The sequence below is a fragment of the Neodiprion fabricii genome, chromosome 7 (genome assembly GCF_021155785.1).
Source record: "Neodiprion fabricii isolate iyNeoFabr1 chromosome 7, iyNeoFabr1.1, whole genome shotgun sequence".
Taxonomy (NCBI): Eukaryota; Metazoa; Arthropoda; class Insecta; order Hymenoptera; family Diprionidae; genus Neodiprion; species Neodiprion fabricii.
The window spans coordinates 128,671-156,257 of NC_060245.1; the positions used below are offsets into that span (position 1 = coordinate 128,671).

General features: G+C 41.6%; 3 protein-coding genes across 10 annotated transcripts; 1 reads left to right on the plus strand and 2 right to left on the minus strand.

Annotated features, from left to right (window-relative positions):
- Positions 1 to 18: 18 nt before the first annotated feature.
- On the plus strand, positions 19 to 24,094 carry LOC124186356 (RNA helicase aquarius). 6 transcript variants are annotated; one of them, XM_046577985.1, is made up of 16 exons: positions 19 to 160; positions 436 to 1,072; positions 1,548 to 1,726; positions 15,279 to 15,392; positions 15,742 to 15,845; positions 16,162 to 16,273; positions 16,342 to 16,555; positions 17,482 to 17,530; positions 17,780 to 18,015; positions 18,210 to 18,597; positions 18,684 to 18,932; positions 19,016 to 19,621; positions 20,076 to 21,237; positions 21,372 to 22,101; positions 22,620 to 22,661; positions 23,578 to 24,094. In XM_046577985.1, exons 1-14 carry the CDS (start codon positions 74 to 76, stop codon positions 21,612 to 21,614), a joined length of 4,380 nt encoding a protein of 1,459 aa, XP_046433941.1. In that variant the 5' UTR covers positions 19 to 73; the 3' UTR covers positions 21,615 to 22,101; positions 22,620 to 22,661; positions 23,578 to 24,094. The 6 variants fall into 6 exon arrangements, with proteins under 6 accessions (XP_046433941.1, XP_046433939.1, XP_046433940.1 ...); XM_046577983.1 differs by having other exon boundaries at positions 21,372 to 23,042; XM_046577984.1 differs by having other exon boundaries at positions 21,372 to 22,661.
- On the minus strand, positions 1,978 to 12,744 carry LOC124186359 (probable G-protein coupled receptor Mth-like 5). 2 transcript variants are annotated; one of them, XM_046577993.1, is made up of 3 exons: positions 12,736 to 12,744; positions 3,454 to 4,200; positions 1,978 to 3,284 (listed from the first exon to the last, which is right to left on the minus strand). In XM_046577993.1, exons 2-3 carry the CDS (start codon positions 4,187 to 4,189, stop codon positions 2,638 to 2,640), a joined length of 1,383 nt encoding a protein of 460 aa, XP_046433949.1. In that variant the 5' UTR covers positions 4,190 to 4,200; positions 12,736 to 12,744; the 3' UTR covers positions 1,978 to 2,637. The 2 variants fall into 2 exon arrangements, with proteins under 2 accessions (XP_046433949.1, XP_046433948.1); XM_046577992.1 differs by lacking the exon at positions 12,736 to 12,744 and having other exon boundaries at positions 3,454 to 4,954.
- Positions 5,183 to 11,342, minus strand: LOC124186361 (G-protein coupled receptor Mth2-like). 2 transcript variants are annotated; one of them, XM_046577995.1, is made up of 7 exons: positions 11,215 to 11,342; positions 10,379 to 10,601; positions 9,837 to 10,126; positions 8,177 to 8,255; positions 6,731 to 6,891; positions 6,346 to 6,586; positions 5,183 to 6,190 (listed from the first exon to the last, which is right to left on the minus strand). In XM_046577995.1, the coding sequence occupies exons 1-7, from the start codon at positions 11,228 to 11,230 to the stop codon at positions 5,983 to 5,985; spliced, it is 1,218 nt and encodes a 405-aa protein (XP_046433951.1). In that variant the 5' UTR covers positions 11,231 to 11,342; the 3' UTR covers positions 5,183 to 5,982. The 2 variants fall into 2 exon arrangements, with proteins under 2 accessions (XP_046433951.1, XP_046433950.1); XM_046577994.1 differs by lacking the exon at positions 11,215 to 11,342 and adding an exon at positions 10,738 to 10,786.
- Positions 24,095 to 27,587: the final 3,493 nt, after the last annotated feature.

A 27,587-nucleotide genomic window follows, 5' to 3' on the forward strand; every position in this document is an offset into this window, starting at 1 on the left:
CGCAGGGACGAAGTTTGTCTTGTAGGAGTTTGATTTCCTACTCTTACAGCGTTGAAATACTTCATATCTGAAAATGGAAAATCCAGCAGTTTCACTCCTCGTTAAAACTAATAATCCTGCGCCCACGGTCGATCAAATAAATGCCGACAGAATAACACAGGTAGCATAATTGTATCGTATTTTCATGAATTGTACACATGCTCGTCTTGTTCTTCATACTCTACCTCGTCACTATAACAGAGAACGTAACCGAGGTGAATTTTACATTACATAAATCATGCGCATGTAATGATACATGCCTGTGCGGTAGCGGCGAGGAGGTTATGTTGACCGGTTGTTTTGAATGCAGATATTAATTCATACGATTTCATTGGGCGGTTACAAAATATGCACTTACATATCAAGTATTCACCTGTATACGTTTCCATTTTCCAGTTGGCCAACAAATATTGGGCACCTCACACAACCAACTCACACCTCCAGTTTGATCCAGTAATCATCGAAGATATATACATACAAGAGATATGTGCTTCAAAGTTTTCAATCAGGCGCATAATGATGCTCGAATTCAGCCAATACCTGGAAAATTATCTTTGGCCAAATTATAGTACAGGAGAAACGTCACACAGTCACATGATGTCGATAGTTGTAATGCTGAATGAAAAATTTCGAGAGAGAGTCCAAGTCTGGGAAGCTTTTTCGAAGAATCCTCAACATTTTCCTGGATTTTTTCAGCAAGTTCTGGAAGCTTGCTTGAACGAGAGTACAATGGATTTTGATCTTAAAGAACAGACGGCGCTTATTGTTTTTTTGAATCATTGTTTCAATTCTATGGAAGTAGCGTTAGTGAGAAATGAAGTTAAGAGGTTGGTGTCATTGTCAATGTGGGTATCACTGCAACAGGGCAGACGTGAGTTTGAGTTTAGAAAGTTTCCCAAGTGGAGAAAATATTGGAAAATTATACAAAAGAAAGATAAGCCAGAGATCAGACAGAAGTTGGACTGGGAGCGGAGATTCCTACAGAGATTGATGGTCAAATTTATGACTATCCTGGAAACTGTACCACTCGAGGGTGAGTCTTTCTATGAAAGAGTTTTTATTCAACGGTTGAGGAGATCAGTATCGTATCTCAGAATTTTATTGGGGAACATTGCAATTCTGTAATGTAATTGCGATTATAGGGTAATTGTTTGAAATTTGGATTTGCAACCTTTAATTCTTCAAAGTCCATTTAAAGGTGTAAAATGCTGATTTACTATTCCATGTTTTGTTACATTACAGTTACTGATTTCAATCCAATCTCTTCCTTACGATTGGGATGTTGATGGCATCCTTTTCTGTTTATTTTTTTTTTTTTTTACTGTCATTTATAATTACAACAATTTAACTGGAAATATCGTTTCTCAAAACTTGTGCGTGTTTATACCAAGTTGCCTCATAAACCCAATTTGATTGAAATTATTTTGGTCATTTAATGCGCAAGATCTTTTTTAATTACTATATTTCAGCTGATATACTTACATCGTGCCCTTTTTACCACATTTCAGGAGCAATTTTTCCCGACAAGATACATTATTGCGAAAGGTTCTTGGAGTTGGTTATCGACTTGGAAGCTCTTCTGCCTACCAGACGTTTCTTCAACACAGTCATGGATGACAGTCATTTGGTAGTACGGTGTCAACTCTCCAACTTGGTGCAACGCCCAGAGGGAGGTCTTTTCAACCAGGTGAGTAATCTTATTCAATTTCCTTCTGTATTACCGTCAGGATGTCGTGTGTGAAAAAGCAACAACCACGGGCAATAATTTAATTGTAACAATGCTCGCACATGTTACACCTGGTATATGCTTTGCACTTTCTAGAGACAAATGATTTGGTTGGTACGGTATTCCCTAAAAATAATAATCAATACTTGCTTCTTGGATTAGTCGACTACTACACGACACAAGACGTATGTACAAATACACTCTGACTTCGGTTTGCAGATTAAAAAAATTTTATTCATGTCAATTAATAGATTTAGGTATAAAGATTTGAGATCGCTGCACTAAACAAGTGAGAGCCTTAAAGTGCATTAGTGTTCTGTAAATATTATCATTAAATATTCCAAAACAAAGGCACTGTGCAAGGTACAGAGTTACTCTTCAATCGATGAGCTTAATCCTAATACTAATTGAGAAATTCCGTCTACTTAACAATAGATATGCTTCCTCGAAGTTGGAGTCAATTTTTTACAAAACCAGATGACGGGCTAATATATTTTATAATTTGTTTCATCAGTCTCGTGCGACGACTCAAACAGTAAAATGTATAATTAGTTAAGTACTTAGATATGGTGCGATTGCGTCAAAGGATTTGATTATACGATCGGGCTAATTGTAGGAATTGATTGAGATTTATAAAAGTAGTACCCTTGGTGCTGAAATTTGCATCCTTCAAAATGATTGGATAATTTATGTGGATAGTCGGCTGTTACCGACAAAATGTTAAAATCTCTGGATTTGCATCAGTATGGTTGAATGGAAAATACTTGTCAAGTCATGGGAAAAATAGATTCAATTGTGGAATGTAGGTTTCACAAACTCGTTGACAATGAAATTATTAGTCAGCAGTAGGGACTCGGCAATGTGCGACATAGTTATCCCAGATTAATAGCTGTCATTTCTTCACCCCAATCGAGGCCCTGAGCAGTGTCACCTGGGCTGCAACAGTTGCAAGTTTTTCTCAACAAGAAGGTGACTCTTCTTTGACCGAACACGCATACATATAGAATTAGAATGGCTTGTAACAAATTTATGACAATGGAACAGTATTCCAACTCTGATCTCATCCAGGAAAGTAGGGTAAATGACCAGGCAACCCCCATGATAATAAATAGAAATACAAACATTCTGAAACTATACTTCATTTTATGGTGAATTCTGCCGTACGTGTTCATTCGTTTGATGAAATTTGTGGTCGTCGCAACGAACCATACATTAAAAATGACACTAAATGCAACGGGTGTAAAAAGAACTGCTACAGCCAGCCACCCTATGGTTTCCTGGGGGGCGTCCGGCACGTCGACTATCATTGGTTTGTTGGTGTCCAACTTGAAGTGTGAGAAAATCGCCATTGTTCCTATAACTGCGGTTAGGGACCACACATAGAGAGAGTAGTAACAGTACTTTTTTCCATCGGTCGAGCGGAGGAAAATGTTGCGTGATCTAAAAGTCTTCCATATATAGTAGCCCAAACTGCTTAACCAGAAGAACGCCGACATCAGTGACACATACATAACTACATCTGAAAGCAACAGAGTTGATAAGTACCCTGCCACACCTATGTTTACTCGAACTATTGTAAATACGAAAGCTGGCAGACCAATACTATAGTGGCTAATACTACTAACCATTCAATTTTAATTTAATATTCATATCATACTCAGCGGATAGTACATTACTGCTGAACATACCTGCGACCAAAAAGTTCACATGACTGCCAAACTCGGGGAAAATTCTGACCATTGCCGCGCAATGATTCGCCACAAGGCATAGCATCAGACTTGTTACGATATTTCCAATCAAGTTCTTCAATTGCGGTAAGACAAAGTATACGATCGCAACGACGAGATAGCAGGCAATGGATATGGCTCGAAACGACGGATCTATAACTCGCCGCATGATGACGTCTGTATGCATGACGTGTTTCTTTATCGGCAAACACACACGTGCATAGAATGTTGTCATGTTTTCTTTGCGTAATATTGTCTTGTCAGCGCAGTAGGTTCCAAATTCATAGTCGTAGTATCTCTTGTTTTTGGCATTGTTCCGTTCACCTTCCACCAGCTCATCAGCAGTCGAGTCTGTATTGTCAAGGTTACACTGGGTGCAATGTCGCAGCTTACCAGACGAGAGGATTCTCAGTAAATCCATGTTGGGAGGGTTCGGCACGTCGTATATCTTCCACTGTCTTTCATCATTTTTACACTTTGGTAGTCCAAATTTTAATTCAAATTTTGGCTGGTCTGTTAAACCGTGTCCATCCTCGTCGGTAAATATCGGCTTCCACGGTCCTGCTCCGTGTGTGGCTTCTTCTATCGGTGTACATCGATCATCGACAATCAGTTCGTTGGTTTTGCAGCACTTTCCAATTTTTATGGTAGCGACGCTACCTTCATCCGAGGATGATGCCGAGGATCCTTGATACATGGCGAAGCCAACTGTGATACGAGCTATTATTAGTGTTACATGCATGACCATAATGTGCATTTCATTCAATTATATTGAATTTCAGTATCACGCGAGCCGCGGCTCCCGCTGTCGGCGCGGCTTTTTTATTCTCCTTATATCGCTCGGACTTGACAGTTGTACGATTTATCGGTAATTCGTTATACCGGCCCGGATTCCTTACAGAACGTAGAACGATCACCCGTGTCGTATCCGGTTCGGTCACTCATGTCTATTCCCCGAATATGTATCCGAAAATAGCAGTCACATAAATTCGGCCATTTGATCAGATTTGTTTACCTTCGCGTTCTTTTCCACCCTTATTCGAATGTACGAAAACCCTCTGCTTTTTCGCCCACCTCTTGGCCAATAATTCCCACTTGCATGTCTCAACAGAAATGTATATTGCCGAAATGCCAAGACTAGGTTAGGTTACGTTGAGCTAGGCAAGGCCAGGCTCCTTGGGCTAGGCTAGGGTAAGCAAAGCTTGTTCAAGTTAAGTTAGGGTTGAATTACGGTTGAACCCAGTGCTGCCAGACTCAAATAGCGGAATATACCCGTACCGTTTATAAAATCACCGATTTTACACGCGCGCAAATTCAAAATACATGTAAACAAACAGCGCAATATAATCGCTGTAATTCGTAGTAAGAAGTAGTTATGAAGTTGATTGTTCGCGAGTTTATCGAGCTGAAAAATTCAAGATTCTGACTGAAATAAACCAATGCGAGCCGAAATTTACGCTGCGTTGCCTGTCGGAAAGCTATGCTTTTGTATTTATCTTTGGATTGTTTTCATCCTCTACAGCAATTAGTGTATCAACACAACTGTCATTCTCACGGACAGTTCAGCAAGTAGTTATCGGGTAATAAACCGACATTTCATGCTCAATTTCGGACGAAAGTTGTATATTTTTGCACATGATATTGAAATTTGCCTTTACAGTTTGAAAAAAATTTGACTACAACCCGAAACTAGATGTAATGAATAATAGTTTATTGCATTCTCTTAGAGATTGCAGATAACGTATATAATTGTAGTAAGTAATTGCCCGGCTATTCACGTGTCACCCGCGCCGGCGTAGTTTTATCTCATCGTAAGCGTCGCCACTTCCCTTTTACACTTGTAATTATTCGCATCTGTTACATCTAATATTTAATACATATTTACTGTACAGACAATATAAGGTATTTGCATTATGCATTCAGAGTAAGCTCTGTACGCAATTGCGTAAATCTATGGCACCCTATAAAGATTAACGTATATTACGTGTGCACCTAATTTAACAGATATCGCGTCAGTAATTTTTGTCGATTGTCTTCCAGAATAATCGCGTACGTTCCGCAGGTGTGTAAAAACATGTGTACATTCTCGAGACTGGTCATTTTTGTTGTATGGAAAGGTCGATTGTGATAACTGATCCTTGATCGGCATCACAAATTGAATTACGGTTGCGCACACACACACGCGCGCGCGCGCGCGCGACACGACGCGGAGTGAACCGATCAAGTACGTTACAAACAGCCCCAAGAGAAGCTAGAGAATGTTGAAAACCGTGCAAGGACAGTGGGTCGTTCCCAATTACCTTTAAGACGCGATCTACTCCGTACGATATGAATAGGCAGGTAATTAAGCGGATCTATCATACCTAATTACGCGAACTGGTACATCGGCGTGTGTGTGCGCGCGTGCGTGTCGTGTCGTTGGGACGTTTGTAAGAATGTACGACGTCGTCACGGTAGGTACACTCTGGGTCACGATTCTCGCAGTAACGGCTAACCCGTTTGCGAGAGCTCCTGCTCCTGCTCGTCGTCCTCGAGAATCACTTCGGATTCCTCGTCCTCGCCGGCGGCCCATCTCTTTGGAAAGTTAATGCCGAACGGTTTCTTTTTTGCCAGTAGTTTTCGTACGCGTTTGCGGGACGCGATCAGCAATAGAAATATTATAAAGCCTTGCAGACTGTTGATAACATCCGTCACGAGCCTGGAATTTCATGCGTTAAATACACTATTCGATTCGTAATTGTTTCAACACTTATATTATTATGTATCCGTGTCTTATATTATCAAAGTGTTCATCTTGTATTATTATATTTTTCGAAATCTATACGTGTAGCTAATAACAGTTGTTGAGCTCACCAGTATTGCAACCATTCCGATCCGGTTGTAGACGATAGAGCTTCGAAGATCCAAGTAATACCCATCACCGACGCCAGTTTCAAGTAAAGCTTACATCTGAATTTCATCACGTCGAGCCTTGTTCCGCCCAAGCTTCTGTACTTGTGCCATAGCTGGTAGCATGTCAGGGAGAAGTAAACGATGTTGAGTGTCATTAGGAAGGCGACCGGGCCGTACATATAGACCCATCTTTCGTAGCTTCCTGGAAATTGTTCAATTAATGTTGGGTGGTCGATTGTCACGGGGATCGTGTTGTTGTTGTTGTTGTTGTAGTAGTATCGGTGGCAATTTGATAACTCGCGATGCGATTGATCCGGGGAAAAGGAACCGGTATTTTTAAACCCACCTGCGAACCAGCAGCTTCCTCCATCGAAACCGGGAGCCAACACAATTCCGTCGGTATGATGACCGACGATCGTGGTTGTAAGAAAAATGCTTGGTGCGCCCCAGCCGATAATGGTGTACATCCAGAAAAATATCTCGTCCTTGATCACCGTCCTTGTGAACCTGTGGCCGCAATGTATAATTACGTTTGTATCTTTGTATTATTATACAGGTACGGCGCCATACTCGCCAAAAATTCAGCAATCGACACTGCATACAATTAATTATGCGTCATAATCCCGTATTTTCACGGATATGCGTACAACGGTATGCGGGCGTTGTCATCGTCATAAGATTCATCGGATCCTGGGCGAGGTAGTGACGCGCGTTCGTAACCCACTACACATGCGAATCTGCGTATTTTGGCACATCTGTGCTGGTGATGAAAAACAATTGTGTCCTTGGTCTTGATATTGAACGAACGATTGTACCCGACGGACGTAGATGCCTGCTCCGCGTAATACGCTGATTATGTTTCCCGCATACGAATAATCCGGCATTTAAAAATACAACTGTGTCCGGTCGTCAATTATATTCGGTAGCCCCGATAAATTTTGACGCTTGCTCTCGTTTCAAAACAGCAATGAACAAAGAACGGCGCCAACGAGGAGCATGTACATACATGCAAGTATCCGAGACAAGGCCCCGCTCGTCGCACCTCTTGCCGCTTGCCTCTTTACGTATGTAAATACATTCATACATACATGCATACATACATACATTTGCGCGTGCGGAAATATATATACTACTAGCCTTGATCAAGCCAGCTTCTCGGAGCGGTATTTACTGTATTCGCGAATCGTAAATGTGATTACGTCTCGCCGTCTCTGCGTAACCAAACAGTTTTTCATGTTAAATTTGCGCAGCGCAGCGAGAGGTCGAAAGGATGCTGCTGTCAATGCGCAGCCCGTATACACCACTTTTAGGTACACAGGGTACACAAGGTTCATTCGGCAACTAAATTGATCATTGTTTATGCGTTCAACTGTTTCCCCGAGTTTCGAGGATATGCGAAAAACTAGTTTCAAAAGTGCACTGTGTTTCCTCTCGTACGTCGAAAAATACCCGATAAATCGGGCGGTACATTAAAATGGGACACCCGGTATATAGAACAACCATTAGCCGCGCGGACAATGGCCATTTTAAGCAATTTTTCTCATACTGCCGGGCCAATGAAACTTGCAAGAAAACCGTCAGCCACAGGCATAGCGTAACGTTTAAGGAATTCCGTCGTCGCGGCAGTCCGGTCCCTGAATCCGGGGATGATTTTTTCATGATCCCGTACGCTATCCCAGATCTTCGACGCCCGAATTATATCTCACTGATCTCGCTTGTTTCACAAATAAGCCTATAAATCAATAGACTATGAAGCATCCTGTGGTGTGGATACTTGAAAATAAGAACTTACCAGACCGATCTCCAAACGTTGAACGCTACCAAATTCAACCAGAAAAAGGCAGCCATGAAACAATAATACATGGTGAACGCTGAAACGAACAAACACGTATCGTTGTAACATTTAATACAATGTAATATTATAAATGGCTAGTGCAGCATATAATATAATGAAACTAATTATGCCGCAACTCTGATTATTATTATCACGTAACTCGGCTTCATTAGTTCGTTCTAAGATTAAACGTCATCACGTAATCTGATGCTTATTCCTTGTGACTTTGGCCGTGCCTCTTGCTTAAACGGACTGCCCGAATGTCACATTGCTTAGGATTCACCGCCGTGAATTTACTTTTCAATTTTTTTTGTTCGTGTGATCTACATATGGACATAAAAACGTGGATACACACGTACCCGTCTATATATTTTACTAACAATAAAATGCATCTATCTAATACCATACTTGTTACTCTCAACTGGTAATAAATGATACATGATACTATTATGATACACTTTTGCCCTCTGCTACACTTATCCATATCTTACGAGTTCGAGAGCCGTCCGCTATCTCTCATATTTAGAAGTATCGCACCAGCACGCATCGATGTGGAAATTTTCCGCGGACTTTTATTTTCCTGTAACGCGATCTTCGTTCGTACCGCATGCTGATATGTAGGGTACATACGTGTAACACAGGATTGCTTGTGGATTATTTCCGTTTAATGCCAATTTTTTTAACTGAGCCAATCAAAACTTATCTTCATCTCTACTCGTATAAAACTCAACGTCTCTCTGTCCGTCTGTTCGTATGTTCGCTTATAACTCGAGAACTACCGAATCGATTCTGATGCGAATTGTTCTGTCGATGGCCGCACCGTGCAGTCGGGTTTTAGACTCGAGACCTAAAGTTATCAAGTTTAGATCGACAGTTTTGGAGGTATAAAGATATTTGTAAGCCAAGTCAGAAGGGGATCGCACAGTTATGCGAACGCGGATCAAACTCGTACAGATAGAGGAGCGTTAAGCGGAAGAATTTCCAAGGTCTCGGCGAGCTCTGCAAAAGAGTCCGAGATAGCATACGGCCATGTTTTTACAGTTTTGACACAAGAAGCATTTGAAAATATTCGCGAACGGAGCTGTAACGGGCTGCTAACAGCAAACATGGACGTTCCAATTTCTGTTTGGCTATTTGCGTCCGTACGGAACAAGGTTATCCATGGAGTCACAAAGGTCCACCGAGTCAGAGGTCACATTATAGTAGATAGCGACCAAAGTTGAAAATTAGTATTTTACTGTGCCTCCAGCTAAATCTTGATGATAGACTTGAAGTTTTTGTAAAAGACCAGTCCAAGACGGTGAACCCGAAGGACGGGTATTGAAATATCTAGCTATCCGCTCGCCTATAATTCATTGGATATCACCGGATAAATGCAGCCGCGAATTTGCATGTACACGTGTAGTTTACTATTTCTCAAAAATAAATACGATACGCGTTGGCTTCCGTAGTTGTCCGAAATTGTCTTGCCAAAAATATGGGACGACGTATGATGCCGCATGCAGTAACATGTTGCTTTGTGTATTTATTTATTTGAACCCTGGAAAAATTTAATCTAAAATATTCTCATCCGCGGTTAGAGTGAGATTAGAGAAGCGACAGAATGTATCCGACTCACCGGTCCATCTGCACAAAGTGTCGTCATCATCGGCATAATCGGGATGAAGCTGTACAACCGCCAGTAGGATGTACGCCCCAAGTAGCGAGGACATGGCGCACATGAGGATTTTACCCTGTAGGTCACGTAGCTCTGGCAGGACCGCGTACACAATAAGGGTGACAAGGAGGAAGAACGCGGACAAGGTGCATAGCGTTCCGAATACCAAGGACCGCGTCACGGACAGTTCTTCGAAACAAACCACAGCTATGGATGCATTATCCATGCCCGGGTGAGACGCCAGGCAAAATCTGAAAATATTATTCGTAAACAAAATCCGAAACGGCTTGAACATTTATGAAAAGTCGAATATCGTGGTACATAACTAGTATATGGTGTAAATATGCATTTACAGTTGGAGAAAGAGAGATAGAGAGGGCGGGGGGATTGAAGACGATTCGCCTCGAATACCTCGAAAGACCCACTTAAAGAGATCCCCCCAAGGTACGCGCACGTACCTCACGCTGATTTAAGAAGAAGAGAAGCTGACGATAATCACTTACCGATGCATCGGAGTAGTTGACAAACCGTCATCGTAAAGAAGATTTTCCTCGATTATTTCGAATCTTTCAGCTAGCGAATCCAACTTGAACATCCCCGACGGACAATTCATAGGCAACAACGAACCATCGGAACAATTCGATGCGTTCAGCCATGTCGTGTTTTCGGGACAGCAGTAGTTCACCGATCGGCATGAATTTGCGTGCAGGAGGAGAATCGCAATTACTGAAGCATGGTAATATTATCGTCGGGTTATGAATCACAGACAGCTGTTGACAGTAAATGATTTCTACTACGCATGTATCATATGTACGGGTGGGTATAACAGAGTCGAAGGGGGCTTACGAGAACTGAATCTAACCCGATAATATGAGTTTTCCTTCCTGCAAACTCATCCCGCAGCTCTACGTTGTATTGTTCCGTTCGTTTTAACTACCATACCTATGCAGACACTGACCCCCATGCCTCCACTCCGTATGTAAGGGTACAACTAAGCAGGTGGATTCTGTCCGATTCAAGGCCACCGGACACCACGAGACGTTTCTATTCAACCTGCCTTGTAACAGGCGACATACGGGTGGAATTCAGGAAGCTACCCCTCCCCACGTGCACATGACATGAATTCATGTGCGATAAGATACGATATGTACAGGATTCGAATTTTATTATTACATTGCATCTTGCAATTGGATCAGGAAAGACGTAAGTCTTTCGGATCCCGTTGTCCGTATACCGCATATAGGTATGGCGGTATATGTGTATGACTACGAGAGTAGCCGGTGCGTATATAAATAATTTGCATATTGCGGTTAGTCGACTTGTGCCGGCTGCTGTTTACCTTTTGTTAACCACATCTCGAACGTTATCCTCTCGACAACTGCAGCACTATCACTTGGCAGAGTTGAGTCCGTCTTATACGCGTATACCGCGTCCTGCTACCTTTCGTCGGGACGCGCCTTCTCGATGCTACGTGCGGTATATGTACAATTATTGTCCAATTCTACGTTTACTTAAATTGGACGCGAGCACTCTCACTTCCGACACACGTGCATTTATCGATAATTCATGTGCTCATAGCACGCGCAAGCATCCTTTATATACCTAGGTAGATACGAATATACGCATAGATTTGTCTCGGTTCCCTGAACGATGCGTATGACGCGTGTTTACACGGTGGCGAACATGATCGACTGACGAGCATTCGTGTTTATCTCTCACTAGATTCTTTTTTCACCCAATACTCCATTAATTATATAGACTCTGAAACTGCCCACGTTCTTCCGTTGATATTTTCATATCAAACTTTCGAGCAACACGTGCGGGTATATTGCGGGGGAACTTGAACAATTCTCAGAGCAACTTCCAGACATCAAAAATCATATTTCACCATAATTATGATATCTGCATATAGACAATGCGCGTGCAGAATTTTGAGTGTTTCGCAAGCGACAGATCTCTGCATTACCTTCGTTTAGAAGACATTCACTTATTAAACGTTTGCTAACAATTCCTCGAACTGACCTCCCTAGTCTGGCTTATCGCAAGGTTATCAGTGGTAGAAAAATTAGGTAAGAAGTTTCTTCCAATCGTAAGAATTCCAATTTCCTATTTTGGGCGGGCAAAGAGCGCGTTTGGAAACCGAATAAGAGGTAGCGTGAATGTTTCGATGATTTGTGGAACGAATCTTGAAATGTATAGTTTTGTTGAAAAAAATTTGACACTCTTACCCAAAGATACTGGCCAATGTTAAATGTATGATTTGCAATATTCAGAATACAAAAAAATCCTTGAATATATATATTTTTTTCACAAACTGAATATATTTTCGGAAAAATTGTACTTCTTCACCGCGTGTCCTCATATTTAAGTGAAAATCGAAGGTTGCAAGGTCGCCAGATGGTCGAATTGGTACGTAATGACCCTATATACCTCGTTGTCGCATTACAATACCTGCACCTCCCGTGTAACGCGGCGCATACGTTACTCGAGGCATAAGTCAGAAGCGGCAGACCTGCTTTTGCAACTGGTAGATTATTCCCCGAGAGTTCGCAGTTTCGTCGTTTCGAAGATCCGCGGTTCTACAAACAGTCCGTACCGGATCGGCCGTTCGTACAGGCGTAACCGGCGCGGTATGGCACACCTCTCCCCGACCAATTGTATCCTTGAACTGTGATCGGCCTTCGTACCTTATTACACCTGTATTATTAACAACTTGTTGTACGCGCGTACAGCGACCGCACAGCTATTATGTATCGTTGTAGAACTATAATGTTATTATATGTCGGACGAAGCTGTTCGCCCTGCGTTATAGATTGGTATGATCATAGAGTAAGTATATTATATTATAATTGATGTATACCGACGGACGCACCACCTATCGCGAAGAGATCGAAACTCTTACTGGTTTATTATTTTCTATACTCTTCTCGTCGCGGCTCATCCAGCTCAGATGGGCGAGAGACCCGGGCTTGGAATCCGATTGCAGCGAAGGACGGAGTGTGCGGGGCCGGGAGGGCGACCACTCGACGAGGTGGGGTTGATAAGGTTCTCCTGATCCGCGACTCCGGCGTCCGAGTTACAGAGCTCGGAATAACAGAAACTTGAGCTTTGATGACCCGCGTGTAGGATTTAACATCACTTTCAAAATTAACTTCCCACCGCATGCTGTCGTCGTAATATCACCGCCTACCTGTATAATTGCAATGTATCCATTATAGTATAACAAATTTACGGTTTACGCATCAGCCTGTGCATAAGCCTGCTCCGCCAAAGTGCGTAGATCCGGATCGCATGGCCTGTGGCGCATAAATTTTGGTTCCGCCGATGGGGCTTGTCAAATAGGCGTGGTACTTAATTTTATGGAATACACTATGGCGCCAAAAACTGGATTTCGAATTAATATTTTCTTTCGGAAGTGAAAACATCTGTGACGAAAATTTTTAATCCCTGTGTTTTTACAACGTTTTTTCGGCAAATTTTAATTCAGCATAATCTTGCGTACGTATTTCTCTTCGCCGCTAAAAATAGTTGAAAATATTCCCTGAATTTCCTTGGTCAGATTACGGATTTTTCACCAAATGAAAGTCGAATATATAGTACCAATTCGAGTATCGAATAAGAATAACTTCGAGTCTATCGGTATTAAAGAACACGGTTACTATGTACAAACGTGTTGAACTTTCATGCGGAGCCGAGCTAGCGGTGAAAAAATTGCTGTTGGAAATTGGCTTCTTCACGAGAAAGCTCTATTTTTTCCTCGTTCCGCACGACCTAGAAATTTCCTGGTATTCCCTGACCAGTGACCACCGTGTCATAGATTGCAGATAAACCGGCGAAACAAGTTCAAGTGACACTGAGATTAACAAGTTAAGCGTGGCGTTGCTGCCTGGGGATCGGCTGTGAATTTTGCGTTCATGCGGCGTCGCGGCCGGTCCCTGGAGACTGGCAGAGAATGGACCGCCATGCACCCTTAACGGAAAGCACAGAAAAATCGGTCCCGTGCACATTAAGTGTTAATATACAAAGAATTTGATGATGCGGCTATTCGTTCAAGCTAAATTTGAATTCCACGCGATTTTTCAGGCGAAGGCGTTGCACCGTACAAGCTTCGAGCTCGAAGGTTAAAAAATGTTTTTATATATGCATTTCCTGCGAACCGATTCCCACATGCCTCTTAATTATCACGCATAAGTACTGCAAGAACGTGTAGTATCAACCGCTGTTGCGCTACTGAAAAATCCGGCATTTCGCACGTTGGTAACGAATCGTAGTTATAATAATAATATAATCGCAGTATGAGGAGTATTGTCTATCGCCGCAGTACGAACGTAGGTATAACAGATGTGTACCGTTAGTCCGTTGATAACGCTATTTCTTGACAATCTTCATCGGTGACATCTGTTTTTCTCGTGCTTTGATCATCAAGGATTCCGATCCGGATGTTGCGATGACGTATTTACGTTATTTCCATTCGATATCATCGCATGAATACTCGTAATGCGCCGTATCGCATCATACGTCCCTCTGCGCACGTGATGCAAATTATTATTTACTCTCGCACGTTGCCTATTCATTATTCCATAGGGGTATCGAATCGATTATTTACGTAAAGTACAGCCTGTTGAACTGTCGATTATCAACAGAGTACATTCGCACTCATCTGTGAGAGGAAAATAACGGTCGTCAAAGCAAGGGAGAACACGGGGAAGAGGAATATTATCGTGTCGATTATTATATGAGATGCATATACTCACTGCACGTATTATAACAAAATTATATACAGCTAGTTGCAGAACGCACGGCGCAGGGGTGTAGAAACGTGTATAGGGTACGGAAAAGTCAGCTTGGGGCAACGACGGGTAGAACTTGGCCCTCTTATTCGTCATTTCACGATGACAATCTGGAAGGTAATCTAATCTCGAGTGAAAAACGACAACGCCTGACCATGAGTCGATATACCTACCGCGGTAGACCGGCGTCAAATCGGACCTCCTTAGTTATTTCGAATCCATCGAATTGATGATATATACCTCGCTCTCTTTCTCTCTCTCTCTCTCTCTCTCTCTCTCTCTCTCTCTCTATATATATATATATATATATATATATATATATATATATATATATATATATATATCTGTACATGATATGAATTATAGAACTAAATGAGCGGTATAAATAGAAATTAACTTTTATATATATAAGATTGGTTGAACTTATATTTCTATTTATACCGCTCATTTAGTTGTATAATTTCATATCGCGGTCGTGTATGGCGTGTATGATGTATTTTAGGTAATTGATATCATGCATGCGGCATACTTCTAGCCTTGCGGGTATGGTATGTAATTCCACGCATGAGTTTATCGAATTTGCTGTAACATTGGATTTATTCTTTGGTTTCAGCTTTTGGAGATGCTCAAGTTTTATGCAAGATTCGAGATAAGCGAAGAAACCGGCGATCCCCTCACTGACCATGATATGACGCAGTTGCATTATACAAAAATCACCTCACTGCAGGTAAAAATCAAATTAATTCCAAAATGTTAAATCTTGTTACAGACCGGTGCTGTATAATTACCACTCACCTTCTACGTGTAATGCAAGTACTCTAATTATACGACGGTCGACATTGGTGTGTTCTCTGTAGAAATCGAGGGACCACGAACGTGTTACTTTGTTGTTACTCTACAGAATTTTTTCTCATTGCGCAATGCGATAAAATTAATTTAGTCAGGTATAGAATGTTAATTAATTGTTGGATTTTCCGTAAAATTGGTTAAAAATATTGGCGTAGCCTCAGGACGTTAACGTCGACACGTTACAACAAGCTGCACATTTCTAACAGTGCCGATTGCTATTATTTCAGAAAGCTGCCTTCGCCAAGTTTCCTGATCTGCGGAGCTTTGCACTGGCAAATGTAGCCAGTGTTGATACCAGAGAGGCACTCTATAGACACTTTGGCACCTTGAGGTATGACATGATAGGCTGAAACCGCCAATTAATCGGCATTCATACAAATTTACTTCAGCATACTTATGCCGATCCACCGTGGGTTATATCTGGTTCAAGATGTTATGCAGTTCGTTCATTGGCGCTCTTACTCAATTAGTTATTGTCCGTTTATGCGGATTTCACTAATATCACAAAATGTATGAATATACGTAGGTTTACGCGGTCCTTTACTTTTACTTCCCATTCTTTCATTCATTTATTGATGTCCTAACGTCACTATTCTCGTCATTTTTACCGCCATTTCCTTTATAATTATTTGATTATTTTTACACAGTCAGGAGAAGCTGCGATCGATTGCCACATACCTGAACCTTGTCCCGCCGAAAGAGCGAGAGGTTGATGAAAATTGGTATCGATTGGATCTGGGCTTTCTTCGGGAATTACTGGTAAGCTTGAAAAGTGATAAATAATTGAGCAGATCGTAATCGATATTGTGTGACGTGAATGTTGGCAGATTTCGAGGCACGAGCGTCGAGCATCGCAACTTGAAGAATTGAACGAGATGCCGCTATACCCGACGGAGGAGGTTGTCTGGAACGAAAGTATCGTGCCCACGGAATATTTCTCCGGCGAAGGCTGCCTGGCATTGCCGAAACTGAATCTTCAGTTTCTCACGCTTCACGACTACTTGCTGAGGAATTTCAATCTCTTCAGGCTCGAATCAACGTGTACGTATGGGGCTTTCCACGTGAAATCGGACAAGATTTCAAAGTAGAATTTTTGATTTGCTATATTCGTTTTCTTATTTCAATTTACCTATTCCAAGGACGAATCCTGATTTTTTCCCAAGTTTTTCAACTCAATTTGTTCCTCGGTTGCGAAATTTCAAAAAATTTCCTGCTTCAACTTTTCAAATGCATGTGACTAGAGAACGAAAAGAGATATTGTCGAAATTTAAAACACCTGGTGTTTGACTTGAATCACAGATTTATTAAAAAATATCTAAAGATTTGATTTCATTAAAATCAGCGACTTATTTGAATTATGATAAAAAATTTGTTCTTCGAAATGACAGTCATGTTTTATTTTCCCATAAAAAATATCCTGACAAGTTTTGGTTTTTTCATGAATTTGAAGCCTAGTATCGGCCCATAATGATATGTGGCTTAAAATAATGAAAAGATTAACAGTTTTCTGGATATTTTACACAAAAAAATCAAACGCGACCATCGTGTAAGATGTTAATTTTATTTGTTAATTGAAGTACGTTGGTGATTTTGAAGAGACAAAATTTCTATGATTTTTCTCGTAAATCTGTTATTCAAAACGTGAACAACGTATTCGAATTTTGTCAATATCTCTTTTCGTTCTCAGTTATGTCCATTTGAAAAGTTAAAAGTGAAAACTTTTGTTGCAAATTTGTAACTGAAGTACAAATTGAAATAAAAATTTCAAAAAAATCATGATTGTTACTTTAAATTGATGTGTTGAAATAAAGGGGAAAAAATTATGTAAATAAAGAATTGAACTTTGAATCCTGGCCGATTTCACGTGGAAAGCCCCGTATACATGCGGCACATGCTGGATTTCAATTTTTCGATTTTAAATGTACTACGATTTGTAGTTGCATATAACGTATAATTAATTATTTCAGATGAAATCAGGCAAGATATCGAGGACTCGGTCAGCAGGCTCAGTCCATGGTGAGTGTATTACTAATTACATTACATGCATGATTCAATTGTGATAGGTGCGCAATTTTTTTGTCATACGATGGCGTCAACAAAACTTAGCGGGCCGATGTCATGACTAATAATTAATTTCAGCCGAGACCAAGTTTTTTGAATTCGATCCATTGCTTTTCCTTAATGTTGGAACGATTATTCTACGTGCGATTAGTTCTTGTATTGTTGCACTCCACTTATTTCACGTGTGTACAATGTATTATACAGGCGTGCGGAGGATGGCGGCGTGTATTACGGTGGATGGGCCAGGATGGCACAGCCGATAACTCAGTTTGCAGTTGTTGAGGTTGCTAAGCCGAATATCGGGGAGAATAGGCCGTCGCGCGTAAGAGCCGACGTCACTGTCAATCTGAGCGTGAGAAAGGAAATCAAGGCAGAGTGGGAAAACCTGAGGAAACACGACGTTTGCTTTTTAATATCAATCAAACCTCCTAATACCATCGGTGAGTGATTTTGATATATTGCTGCCCGGACGAGTATGCATGCGTATGTTGTAACGCTAGCATAGAAACGCCCGGCCGCAAATATGTTTATAATTTACGTAATATTCATATGAACGAACGTGCAGCCTCGGAATGCTCGCACGGACCAGATACCGGTATAAACATCTGCGATTTACCATAGAGACGCCTTCCAGGAACGAAATACAGTCACAAACTGCCGTTTGTACCCCAGGTTGGTTTGACAACCGTACGAGGGTGCGAGATTGAGGGCATGCTAGATTCGAATGGTCGGGTGATCGAGGATGGTCCTGAACCAAGGCCTGTACTCCCCGGCGAGAATCGCACTTACCGTGTTTGGCTGGACTCTAATCAATACCGCATTGATATGGATAACGCGAGCCATGGCAGAGAGGATGTGTATGAAGGTTTCAACATAATCATGAGGCGGAAGCCGAAGGAGAATAACTTCAAAGCTGTCCTAGAGACGATTAGGGAATTGATGAACACCGAGTGTGTTGTACCCGATTGGCTTCACAATATAATATTAGGATACGGGGATCCCGGAGCTGCCCAATACGCAAGGTAAGAAACAAAATCCAAAAAATACTCGTACAGTATGTTGCACGCTATATTTGTGATATTATTTTCGTTTTTCTCTCTGTTTGTAGAATGCCCGATGAGATCGCAGTAATGGATTTTAACGACACATTTCTAGACATAGATCATCTCCGAGCAAGTTTTCCGGGGTATGAAATTAAAGTTGAAATCACCGAAGAAGAGAAATTAGTTCGGCCGTTTCGACTTACGTTTGAGGAAGTCTTATGCAAGCAGAACAACCAATCGGATAGAAAAGTGATCATGGTCGAACCACACGTACCGCCAAGTCGCGGCCCCTACAAGGCCAATGAGCCCAAGAGGTGAGGCATTAATGAATACTCACGAAGGTATTTTCATTGCAACGGTTCGCAATATTTCTGTCATTCTCTTTTGCTGTTCTCAGAAACCAAATACCGTTCACACCAACGCAAGTAGAGGCGATCCGCGCAGGAATGCAGCCAGGGCTGACGTTAGTCGTCGGTCCGCCGGGGACCGGAAAGACGGACGTTGCCGTGCAAATTATATCGAATTTATACCACAACTTTCCCAATCAAAGGACATTAATAGTCACACATTCCAATCAGGCATTGAATCAGTTGTTTGAAAAAATCATGGCCTTAGACATAGATGAGAGGCATCTGCTCCGTTTAGGTCACGGCGAGGAGGCGCTTGAAACCGAAAAAGACTTCAGCCGATACGGTAGGGTCAACTACGTTCTGGCAAAACGTCTGGATCTTCTCATGGAAGTTCAAAGGCTTCAGGAGTCTCTTAATGTAAAAGGAGACGTTGCGTACACGTGCGAAACTGCTGGGCACTTCTTTATGTACCAGATACTTACTAGGTGGGAGCGCTTCAACGGAAGAATCAAGCAAAGATCGGGAAGCAATCCCTCGCCTAACATGGTTTCACAAGAGTTTCCATTCCACAAGTTCTTTGACAATGCACCACAGCCTCTCTTCAAGGAAAGATCTTACAGCGAGGATATGGAAATTGCCCAGGGTTGTTTCAGGTAAATTATTTTCATTCATTTCCCCACTCTTCCATGGTGGTCAAATTACGAGCGTATTACTGTTACGTTACTTCGCTATATTGGACCCTAGCATTCTCATCCGTCACTGACAATTCATTGCGCTAATATGACTGCAATTTTTGAGTAAAAATTTTCTCAATAATACGGCGTTGTGCTTTTGAGGGGATAATACGGTCTTGTAAATTTAATTTACAGACGTTTTTCTGTAACATTTTTATAAATAATATACGATATTTAGACCAGGTGTATTATGTTTTAAATGAATATCTATCACCAATAAGGTTGCAGATGTGACTTTTAATCTTTTGTCGTGGATTTGAAAACGACATTTGTATTCACACGTGCATATTGCGGCTTCTCCAAGTTATTGAAATTTATAGAAAAATGATGCAAATCGATGCAATCACTGTAACAGTTTATGGGATTCTGGCAGATATGTGGAGAGGATGTTCGCTCAACTTGAGGAATTCCGTGCGTTCGAATTGCTCAGATCAGGGCTGGACCGTTCAAAGTATTTACTCGTGAAAGAAGCGAAGGTAATCGCAATGACTTGTACGCACGCAGCGCTCAAGCGACGGGAACTTGTCGACATGGGATTTAAATACGACAACATCCTTATGGAAGAGTCCGCCCAAATATTGGAAATCGAGACCTTCATACCACTGCTGCTTCAAAACCCCCAAGATGGTTACAATCGTTTGAAGCGTTGGATTATGATCGGCGACCACCACCAGTTGCCCCCTGTCATTAAAAACATGGCCTTCCAAAAATATTCAAATATGGAGCAGTCTTTATTTGCAAGGTTCGTCAGGCTTGGTGTTCCTACCGTCGATCTTGACGGCCAAGGTCGCGCCAGACCAAGTATATGCAATCTCTACAACTGGCGGTACAAAAAGCTGGGTAATCTGTGTCATGTCGAGCGTAGTCCTGAATATCTTATTGCCAACGCTGGGTTCTTATTCGACTTTCAACTCATTAACGTTGAAGACTTCAACGGCGTTGGCGAGAGCGAACCGAGCGCTTATTTCTATCAGAATCTTGCCGAAGCTGAGTACTGCGTCGCAGTATTCATGTACATGCGCCTTTTAGGATACCCAGCTGACAAAATCAGCATACTAACCACCTACAATGGACAGAAGCATTTAATACGCGACGTAATAAACATCAGGTGTGCTAACAACCCGTTGATAGGACGACCAAACAAAGTGACCACTGTTGACAAGTATCAGGGTCAACAGAACGACTACATACTGTTGTCGTTGGTGAAAACACGAGCAGTTGGTCACTTGAGGGATGTCAGGCGGCTGGTAGTGGCAATGTCGCGAGCTCGGCTTGGTTTATACGTCTTTGCCAGGGTCGCCTTATTTAAAAACTGCTTCGAACTTACACCCGCGTTCGACCAGCTAATGCAGCGACCCCTTAAATTGCACATTCTTCCTAGCGAAATGTATCCAGCACAAAGACTCAATGAAAGCTTGGCAGCATCAGTTAACCTTTTGCCCGAGGCTGTCGTCATCGAAGACATGCCCCAAATGGCAAAATTCGTCTATGATTACTATATGGACAAAGTTAGCACCATGAAAGCACAGACACACGTAAGTTAAACAGTATTTTTTAAAAACAACTGCTTAAGAACATGGAAAGCAGAGGAAATTCAAAAAAATATCACCCAAACGCTTTGTTCTCTTTTATATTTTTTAACACTTGTCTTGATTTAATATCCATGCAGGGTGCAAAACAATGGCAAGAACCTGGTACAACGGGCCGCATCGCTAGCCCCACACATCACATTTCTGCACATCCTGGTGCCGATGATGACACTGATGACGAAGATGAACAAGCTCGAATTCAGTTAAGCGATGACTGCGCTGATGAAAAGAAACTATCGGGAGATGTAGAAAAGCCGAAGCCAATTCAAAATTTGCTTGAGGAATCAACGGACGATCATTCGAGCGCTTCTCCCGAGAAATGACGGACAAGACAATCTGATTCTACGTGTTCTTTTTCTTTTTTGATGGAACAAGTAATGTGCTGCTTGGATCGAAAAATTTTACCAATTTTTTATTAATCATGACTCTTGATTTACACGAGCTGTAATATCTCATTCTTTCGATTTAGTAAGGATGTACTACGAAACACATGATCCTTTGGCGAAAGTTAGAAATGCCAGATCTAACTGAAAGAACATGATCCCTGAGATTTGTATGCAGGTTCACCACAGTAAACGATTAATAATCAACTGCAATAACGACCACATGTATACCATCGTTACTTTACACACTTTTCTGTATTATAAAATCTTTTGTAAATTACTCCGTATACTTACAAAATATTAAATTGCATTTAAACACAGATTTACAGAATGCCCCCTACGCGTGTTTGAAACGCTGTACAGACCTCTTTTATCGACCTAAACCAATTGCATGAATTCCCATGTTGCCGCAATCTACGATTTGAAAGTATGTACCTAAGAGCTGAAATGAATTAATTTTTGCCCTAAGCATTACGAAAGGTAGCCTAAAATTTTGGTTATTTTTAATTCAATTTCGGTGAATTTTGAAATATGCTAGAATATATTTATTCAGAAGCCGTATTAAGGTAATTTTGCGCTTAAAGTGAATTGTGCGTTATCTCTAGTCGTTGCAAATAACGGATCCAAATTGACACCGGAAAAGGCAAAAACACTTTGTATTTTGTCAAATTTTCACTCATGTTGGTCCTGTCTTGTCCCAGATGCTTTTGTGTTCTTGAAGTCCATCTTGTAGGAAAGTGGACCCGCGGAGTGATTGGGAGACACAAGGAGAATGTCTGAAAATATCGCGAAAGTAGTAACTCCATTCGAATGAATTTTGATTCAAGGGGTTCGAATAGAATACAAGAATATTATGACCAACAAATTATTAGTTGATTAAATGTCTACTGAATCTTCTCCATAAAACTTTAGATGTGCATCGAATTTATGACTCCTTTCTTTCAGGTCCGTTCTGCATGCCACTCCGAAATTCCTGCTAAATTATGTGTGAGTAATAAAGTGATGAGAAAAACCCGGTGAAAACCATGACTAACATTTGACATGCGCCAAATTGGAGGCAATCGTTATAGCACGGAATGATTAAATCATACATATGAGTTGTACGCTCTATCCAGCAAGTATTGGGGCATGCACTAGGACACACAGCGTCAATATCACAATGATTCGATTCATCGATCCCTGTTTTCAAGCAATCTCCTCCGTTCAGATATTCTTCGCATACCAGAAGCAGTTTGACGCTAAAATTTCTGCGATTCCATTAATTGTGAACAGAAGAGGCTTATATTGATCAAACTTGATGCGTTGCCCTGAAACGCATGAAACTGATCAAAATGAGCGCAGTACCAACGGCAGACAAAAATTACGATGGTAAACTTTCGTTTTCAGGCTGTGACTTTTGATCCGTTGCTCGCAGCGTATTGGGACTGGGCCCAATCTATTTCTCTCGCAAAATTACGTCGAAATAGTGCATGAAAGAATTTATTCCAACACTTTTCAAAATCGCGAAAATTTTCGCCAAAAATGCAAAGGGGTTAGCCTTACTTTTTCGTCATTTTTGCAGCCGAAAAATTTTGGACTCAGATTCGATCTAAATGACCCCTGCCTGACTAATTGAACCCCCAGGAACTCAGAAAACGCAGCGAAAACAGCGTGGGATCAACAGGAGAGAAAATACGAAGGAAAAAGCACCTGCTGAAAAATGTCGAAAACACTGGTTCTCGTTTTTTGGCTGTAACTTATGATGCTTCGATCGCAGCGTATTGGGACTGCGCCCAATCGATTTCTCTGGCAAAATTACGTCGAAATAGTGCATGAAAGAATTTATTCCAACACTTTTCAAAATCGCGAAAATTTTCGCCAAAAATGCAAAGGGGTTAGCCTTACTTTTTCTTCATTTTTGCAGCCGAAAAATTTTGGTCTCAGATTCGATCTAAATGACCCTTTCCTGACTAATTGGACCCCCAGGAACACAGAAAACACACCAAAAAGAGCGTCGGACCAACAGCAGAGAATTTGAGAAGAAAATGCGCAGGAATCTAATTATTTATTCGTTCATCCTAATACATCTTACATTAAATAGTAACAATACAATATCATACACTTCGTTCTCCGTATGGAGCCGTTGCATTTGTACCCAGGCCGGAGCCTGAACTCTACTTACTTAAATACTACAAGAATAACTTTCTCATATAAAATTTTTCATATTTTGCCTAAGGTTACATACATTGTGCTAATTTTTCCTTATATAATAGTTACATTTTTTGTGTGATGTGTAATGATTTTCTTGTATTTCTTTTTATCTTAAACACTAATATAAATATTACCAAGCAAATAGAAGCACTATACACTGACATCAGAACACTTGTACTACGATTTGGGGGTATTGAATAAATTACAGATATTTCTTGTGTGATGAGTAATCATTTTTTTGCGTTTCTTTTTATCTTTAATACTAATCTTACTAAGCAAATAGAAGCACTATACACTGACATCAGAACAATTGTACCACGGTTTTGACGTATTGAATAAATTGCAACTGAAACTTTAAACCTGAGTATGTGATTCAGTTTTTTTCTCCCCTTCAAAATGTGGGATCAAATTTTTGTTTGCGTATTCAGACTGTGCGCAATCGATTACTCCCAAAAAATTACGTCGATGTAGTAAATTGAAGTTTCAATCATAAGTTTTCTTAACCAAGCAGGCATGACTCACAGCGTCGACATCACAAGCAATCAATCGACCAGTCCCTTTTTTCAAACGACCTCCTCGGCTTGGATGTGGTCCTGATACCAAAAGTAATTTTTCGTTGAAATTTCTCCGATTCGCATAGTTCTAATAGGAAGTGGCGCGAAAATTTGAGATCTCATGCCCTCTCAAGCAAGCATGCATGCCTTCAGTCACAAAGCGTCGACATCACATGCAGTCAATCGGTCAATCAATGTGTCCCTGTCTTTAGAAGAGCTCCTCGGTTCTCCTGCGCTCCTGATATCAGGAGTAATTTTCGCTGAAATTTCTCCGATTTGTTGAGTCAAAGTGGAAGTAGCCTAATTATAGGCAACCAAACTTACTTGCTTGGTCCAAGTGGAAGTAGCCTAATCAAAGGCAACCAAACTTACATGTATGCGACACGGCCTTGCAGCCGTTAAGGCGTACCTTCGATCGAGCTCCTCGGCTCAGATGTTCTCCTGATACCAGGAGTAATTTTTCGCTGCAATTTCTCCGAGTTGCTTAGTCCAAGTGGAAGCGCCTAATCATAGGCAACCACGCTTATACGTATGCGACACGGGCTTTCAGGAATAAGGCGTGCCTTTGATCTAGCTCCTCGGCTCAGATGTTTTCCTAATACCAGGAGTAATTTTTCGCTGCAATTTCTGCGAGTTATTAATCCAAGTGGATGCGCCTAATCATAGGCAACCAAACTTGTACTTATGCGACACAGGCTTTCAGGCATAAGGCGTGCCTTTGATCGAGCTCCTCGGCTCAGATGTTCTCCTGATACCAGGAGTAATTTTTCGCTGCAATTTCTCCGATTTGTTCAGTCCAAGTGGAAGTAGCCTAGTTATAGGCAACCAAACTTACTTGCTCGGTCCAAGTGGAAGTAGCCTAATTATAGGCAACCAAACTTACATGCATGCAACCCGGTCTTGCAGAAAAAAGGCGTCAACCTTCGATCGACCTTCTCGGCTCAGATGTTCTCCTAATACCAGGAGTAATTTTTCGCTGAAATTTCTCCGATCCGCTTACGATTAGTTCTAAATGAAAGTAGTACGTGAGCAAGCGATCACATGCCCTCTCAAGAAAGCATGCATGCCTTCAGTCACACAGCGTCGACATCACATGCAGTCAATCAATCAATCAATGTGTCCCTGTGTTTAGAAGAGCTCCTCAGTTCTTCTGCGCTCCTGATACTCGGAGCATGCATGCCTTCAGTCATACAGCGTCGACATCACATGCAGTCAATCAATCAATCAATGTGTCTCTGTTTTTAGAAGAGCTCCTCGATTCTCCTGCGCTCCTGATACCAGGAGTAGTTTTCGCTAAAATTTCTCCGATTTGCTTAATTCTAATAGGAACCGGCGCGAAAATTTGAGATCTCATGCCCTCTCAAGCAAGCATGCATGCCTTCAGTCACACAGCGTCAACATAACATGCAGTCAATCAATGTGTTCCTGTGTTTGGAAGAGCTTCTCAGTTTTTCTGCGCTCCTGATACTCGGAGCATGCATGCCTTCAGTCATACAGCGTCGACATCACATGCAGTCAATCAATCAATCAATGTGTCCCTGTTTTTGGAAGAGCTCCTCGGTTCTCCTGCGCTCCTGATACCAGGAGTAATTTTCGCTAAAATTTCTCCGATTTGCTTAGTTCTATTAGAAGTGGCGCGAAAATTTGAGATCTCATGCCGTCTCAAGCAAGCATGCATGCATGCCTTCAGTCACTCAGCGTCGACATCATATGCAGTCAATCAATCAATCAATGTGTCCCTGTTTTTGGAAGAGCTCCTCGGTTCTCCTGCGCTCCTGATACCAGGAGTAATTTTCGCTAAAATTTCTCCGATTTGCTTAGTTCTATTAGAAGTGGCGCGAAAATTTGAGATCTCATGCCGTCTCAAGCAAGCATGCATGCATGCCTTCAGTCACTCAGCGTCGACATCATATGCAGTCAATCAATCAATCAATGTGTCCCTGTTTTTGGAAGAGCTCCTCGGTTCTCCTGCGCTCCTGATACCAGGAGTAATTTTCGCTAAAATTTCTCCGATTTGCTTAGTTCTATTAGAAGTGGCGCGAAAATTTGAGATCTCATGCCGTCTCAAGCAAGCATGCATGCATGCCTTCAGTCACTCAGCGTCGACATCATATGCAGTCAATCAATCAATCAATGTGTCCCTGTTTTTGGAAGAGCTCCTCGGTTCTCCTGCGCTCCTGATACCAGGAGTAATTTTCGCTAAAATTTCTCCGATTTGCTTAGTTCTATTAGAAGTGGCGCGAAAATTTGAGATCTCATGCCGTCTCAAGCAAGCATGCATGCATGCCTTCAGTCACTCAGCGTCGACATCATATGCAGTCAATCAATCAATCAATGTGTCCCTGTTTTTGGAAGAGCTCCTCGGTTCTCCTGCGCTCCTGATACCAGGAGTAATTTTCGCTAAAATTTCTCCGATTTGCTTAGTTCTATTAGAAGTGGCGCGAAAATTTGAGATCTCATGCCGTCTCAAGCAAGCATGCATGCATGCCTTCAGTCACTCAGCGTCGACATCATATGCAGTCAATCAATCAATCAATGTGTCCCTGTTTTTGGAAGAGCTCCTCGGTTCTCCTGCGCTCCTGATACCAGGAGTAATTTTCGCTAAAATTTCTCCGATTTGCTTAGTTCTATTAGAAGTGGCGCGAAAATTTGAGATCTCATGCCGTCTCAAGCAAGTATGCATGCATGCCTTCAGTCACTCAGCGTCGACATCATATGCAGTCAATCAATCAATCAATGTGTCCCTGTTTTTGGAAGAGCTCCTCGGTTCTCCTGCGCTCCTGATACCAGGAGCAATTTTTGCTGAAATTTCTCCGATTTGCTTAGTTCTAATAGGAAGTGGCGCGAAAATTTGAGATCTCATGCCCTCTCAAGCAAGCATGCATGCCTTCATTCACACAGCGTCGACATCACATGCAATCAATCAATCAATCAATGTGTCCCTGTTTTTAGAAGAGCTCCTCGATTCTCTTGCGCTCCTGATACTAGGAGTAGTTTTCGCTGAAATTTCTCCGATTTGCTTAGTTCTAATAGGAAGTGGCGCGAAAATTTGAGATCTCATGCCCTCTCAAGCAAGCATGCATGCCTTCATTCACACAGCGTCGACATCACATGCAATTAATCAATCAATGTATCTCTGTTTTTGGAAGAGCTCCTCGGTTCTCCTGCG

Bases quoted from the DNA above. Each gene is read 5' to 3' on its own strand.
- LOC124186359 (XM_046577992.1), bottom strand. From the start codon at position 4,249: ATGCACATTATGGTCATGCATGTAACACTAATAATAGCTCGTATCACA. The intron at 3,285-3,453 runs GTATGTTCAGCA...TGTTGCTTTCAG, and splicing joins TGTGAACTTTTTGGTCGCAG to ATGTAGTTATGTATGTGTCA.
- LOC124186356 (XM_046577983.1), top strand. From the start codon at position 74: ATGGAAAATCCAGCAGTTTCACTCCTCGTTAAAACTAATAATCCTGCG. The intron at 161-435 runs GTAGCATAATTG...TCCATTTTCCAG, and splicing joins ATGCCGACAGAATAACACAG to TTGGCCAACAAATATTGGGC. The intron at 18,933-19,015 runs GTGAGGCATTAA...TGCTGTTCTCAG, and splicing joins AAGGCCAATGAGCCCAAGAG to AAACCAAATACCGTTCACAC.
- LOC124186361 (XM_046577994.1), bottom strand. From the start codon at position 10,771: ATGAGTTTGCAGGAAGGAAAACTCATATTATCGG. The intron at 8,256-9,836 runs GTGAGTCGGATA...TGTTCGTTTCAG, and splicing joins CACTTTGTGCAGATGGACCG to CGTTCACCATGTATTATTGT. The intron at 6,587-6,730 runs GTGGGTTTAAAA...AACAATTTCCAG, and splicing joins AGGAAGCTGCTGGTTCGCAG to GAAGCTACGAAAGATGGGTC.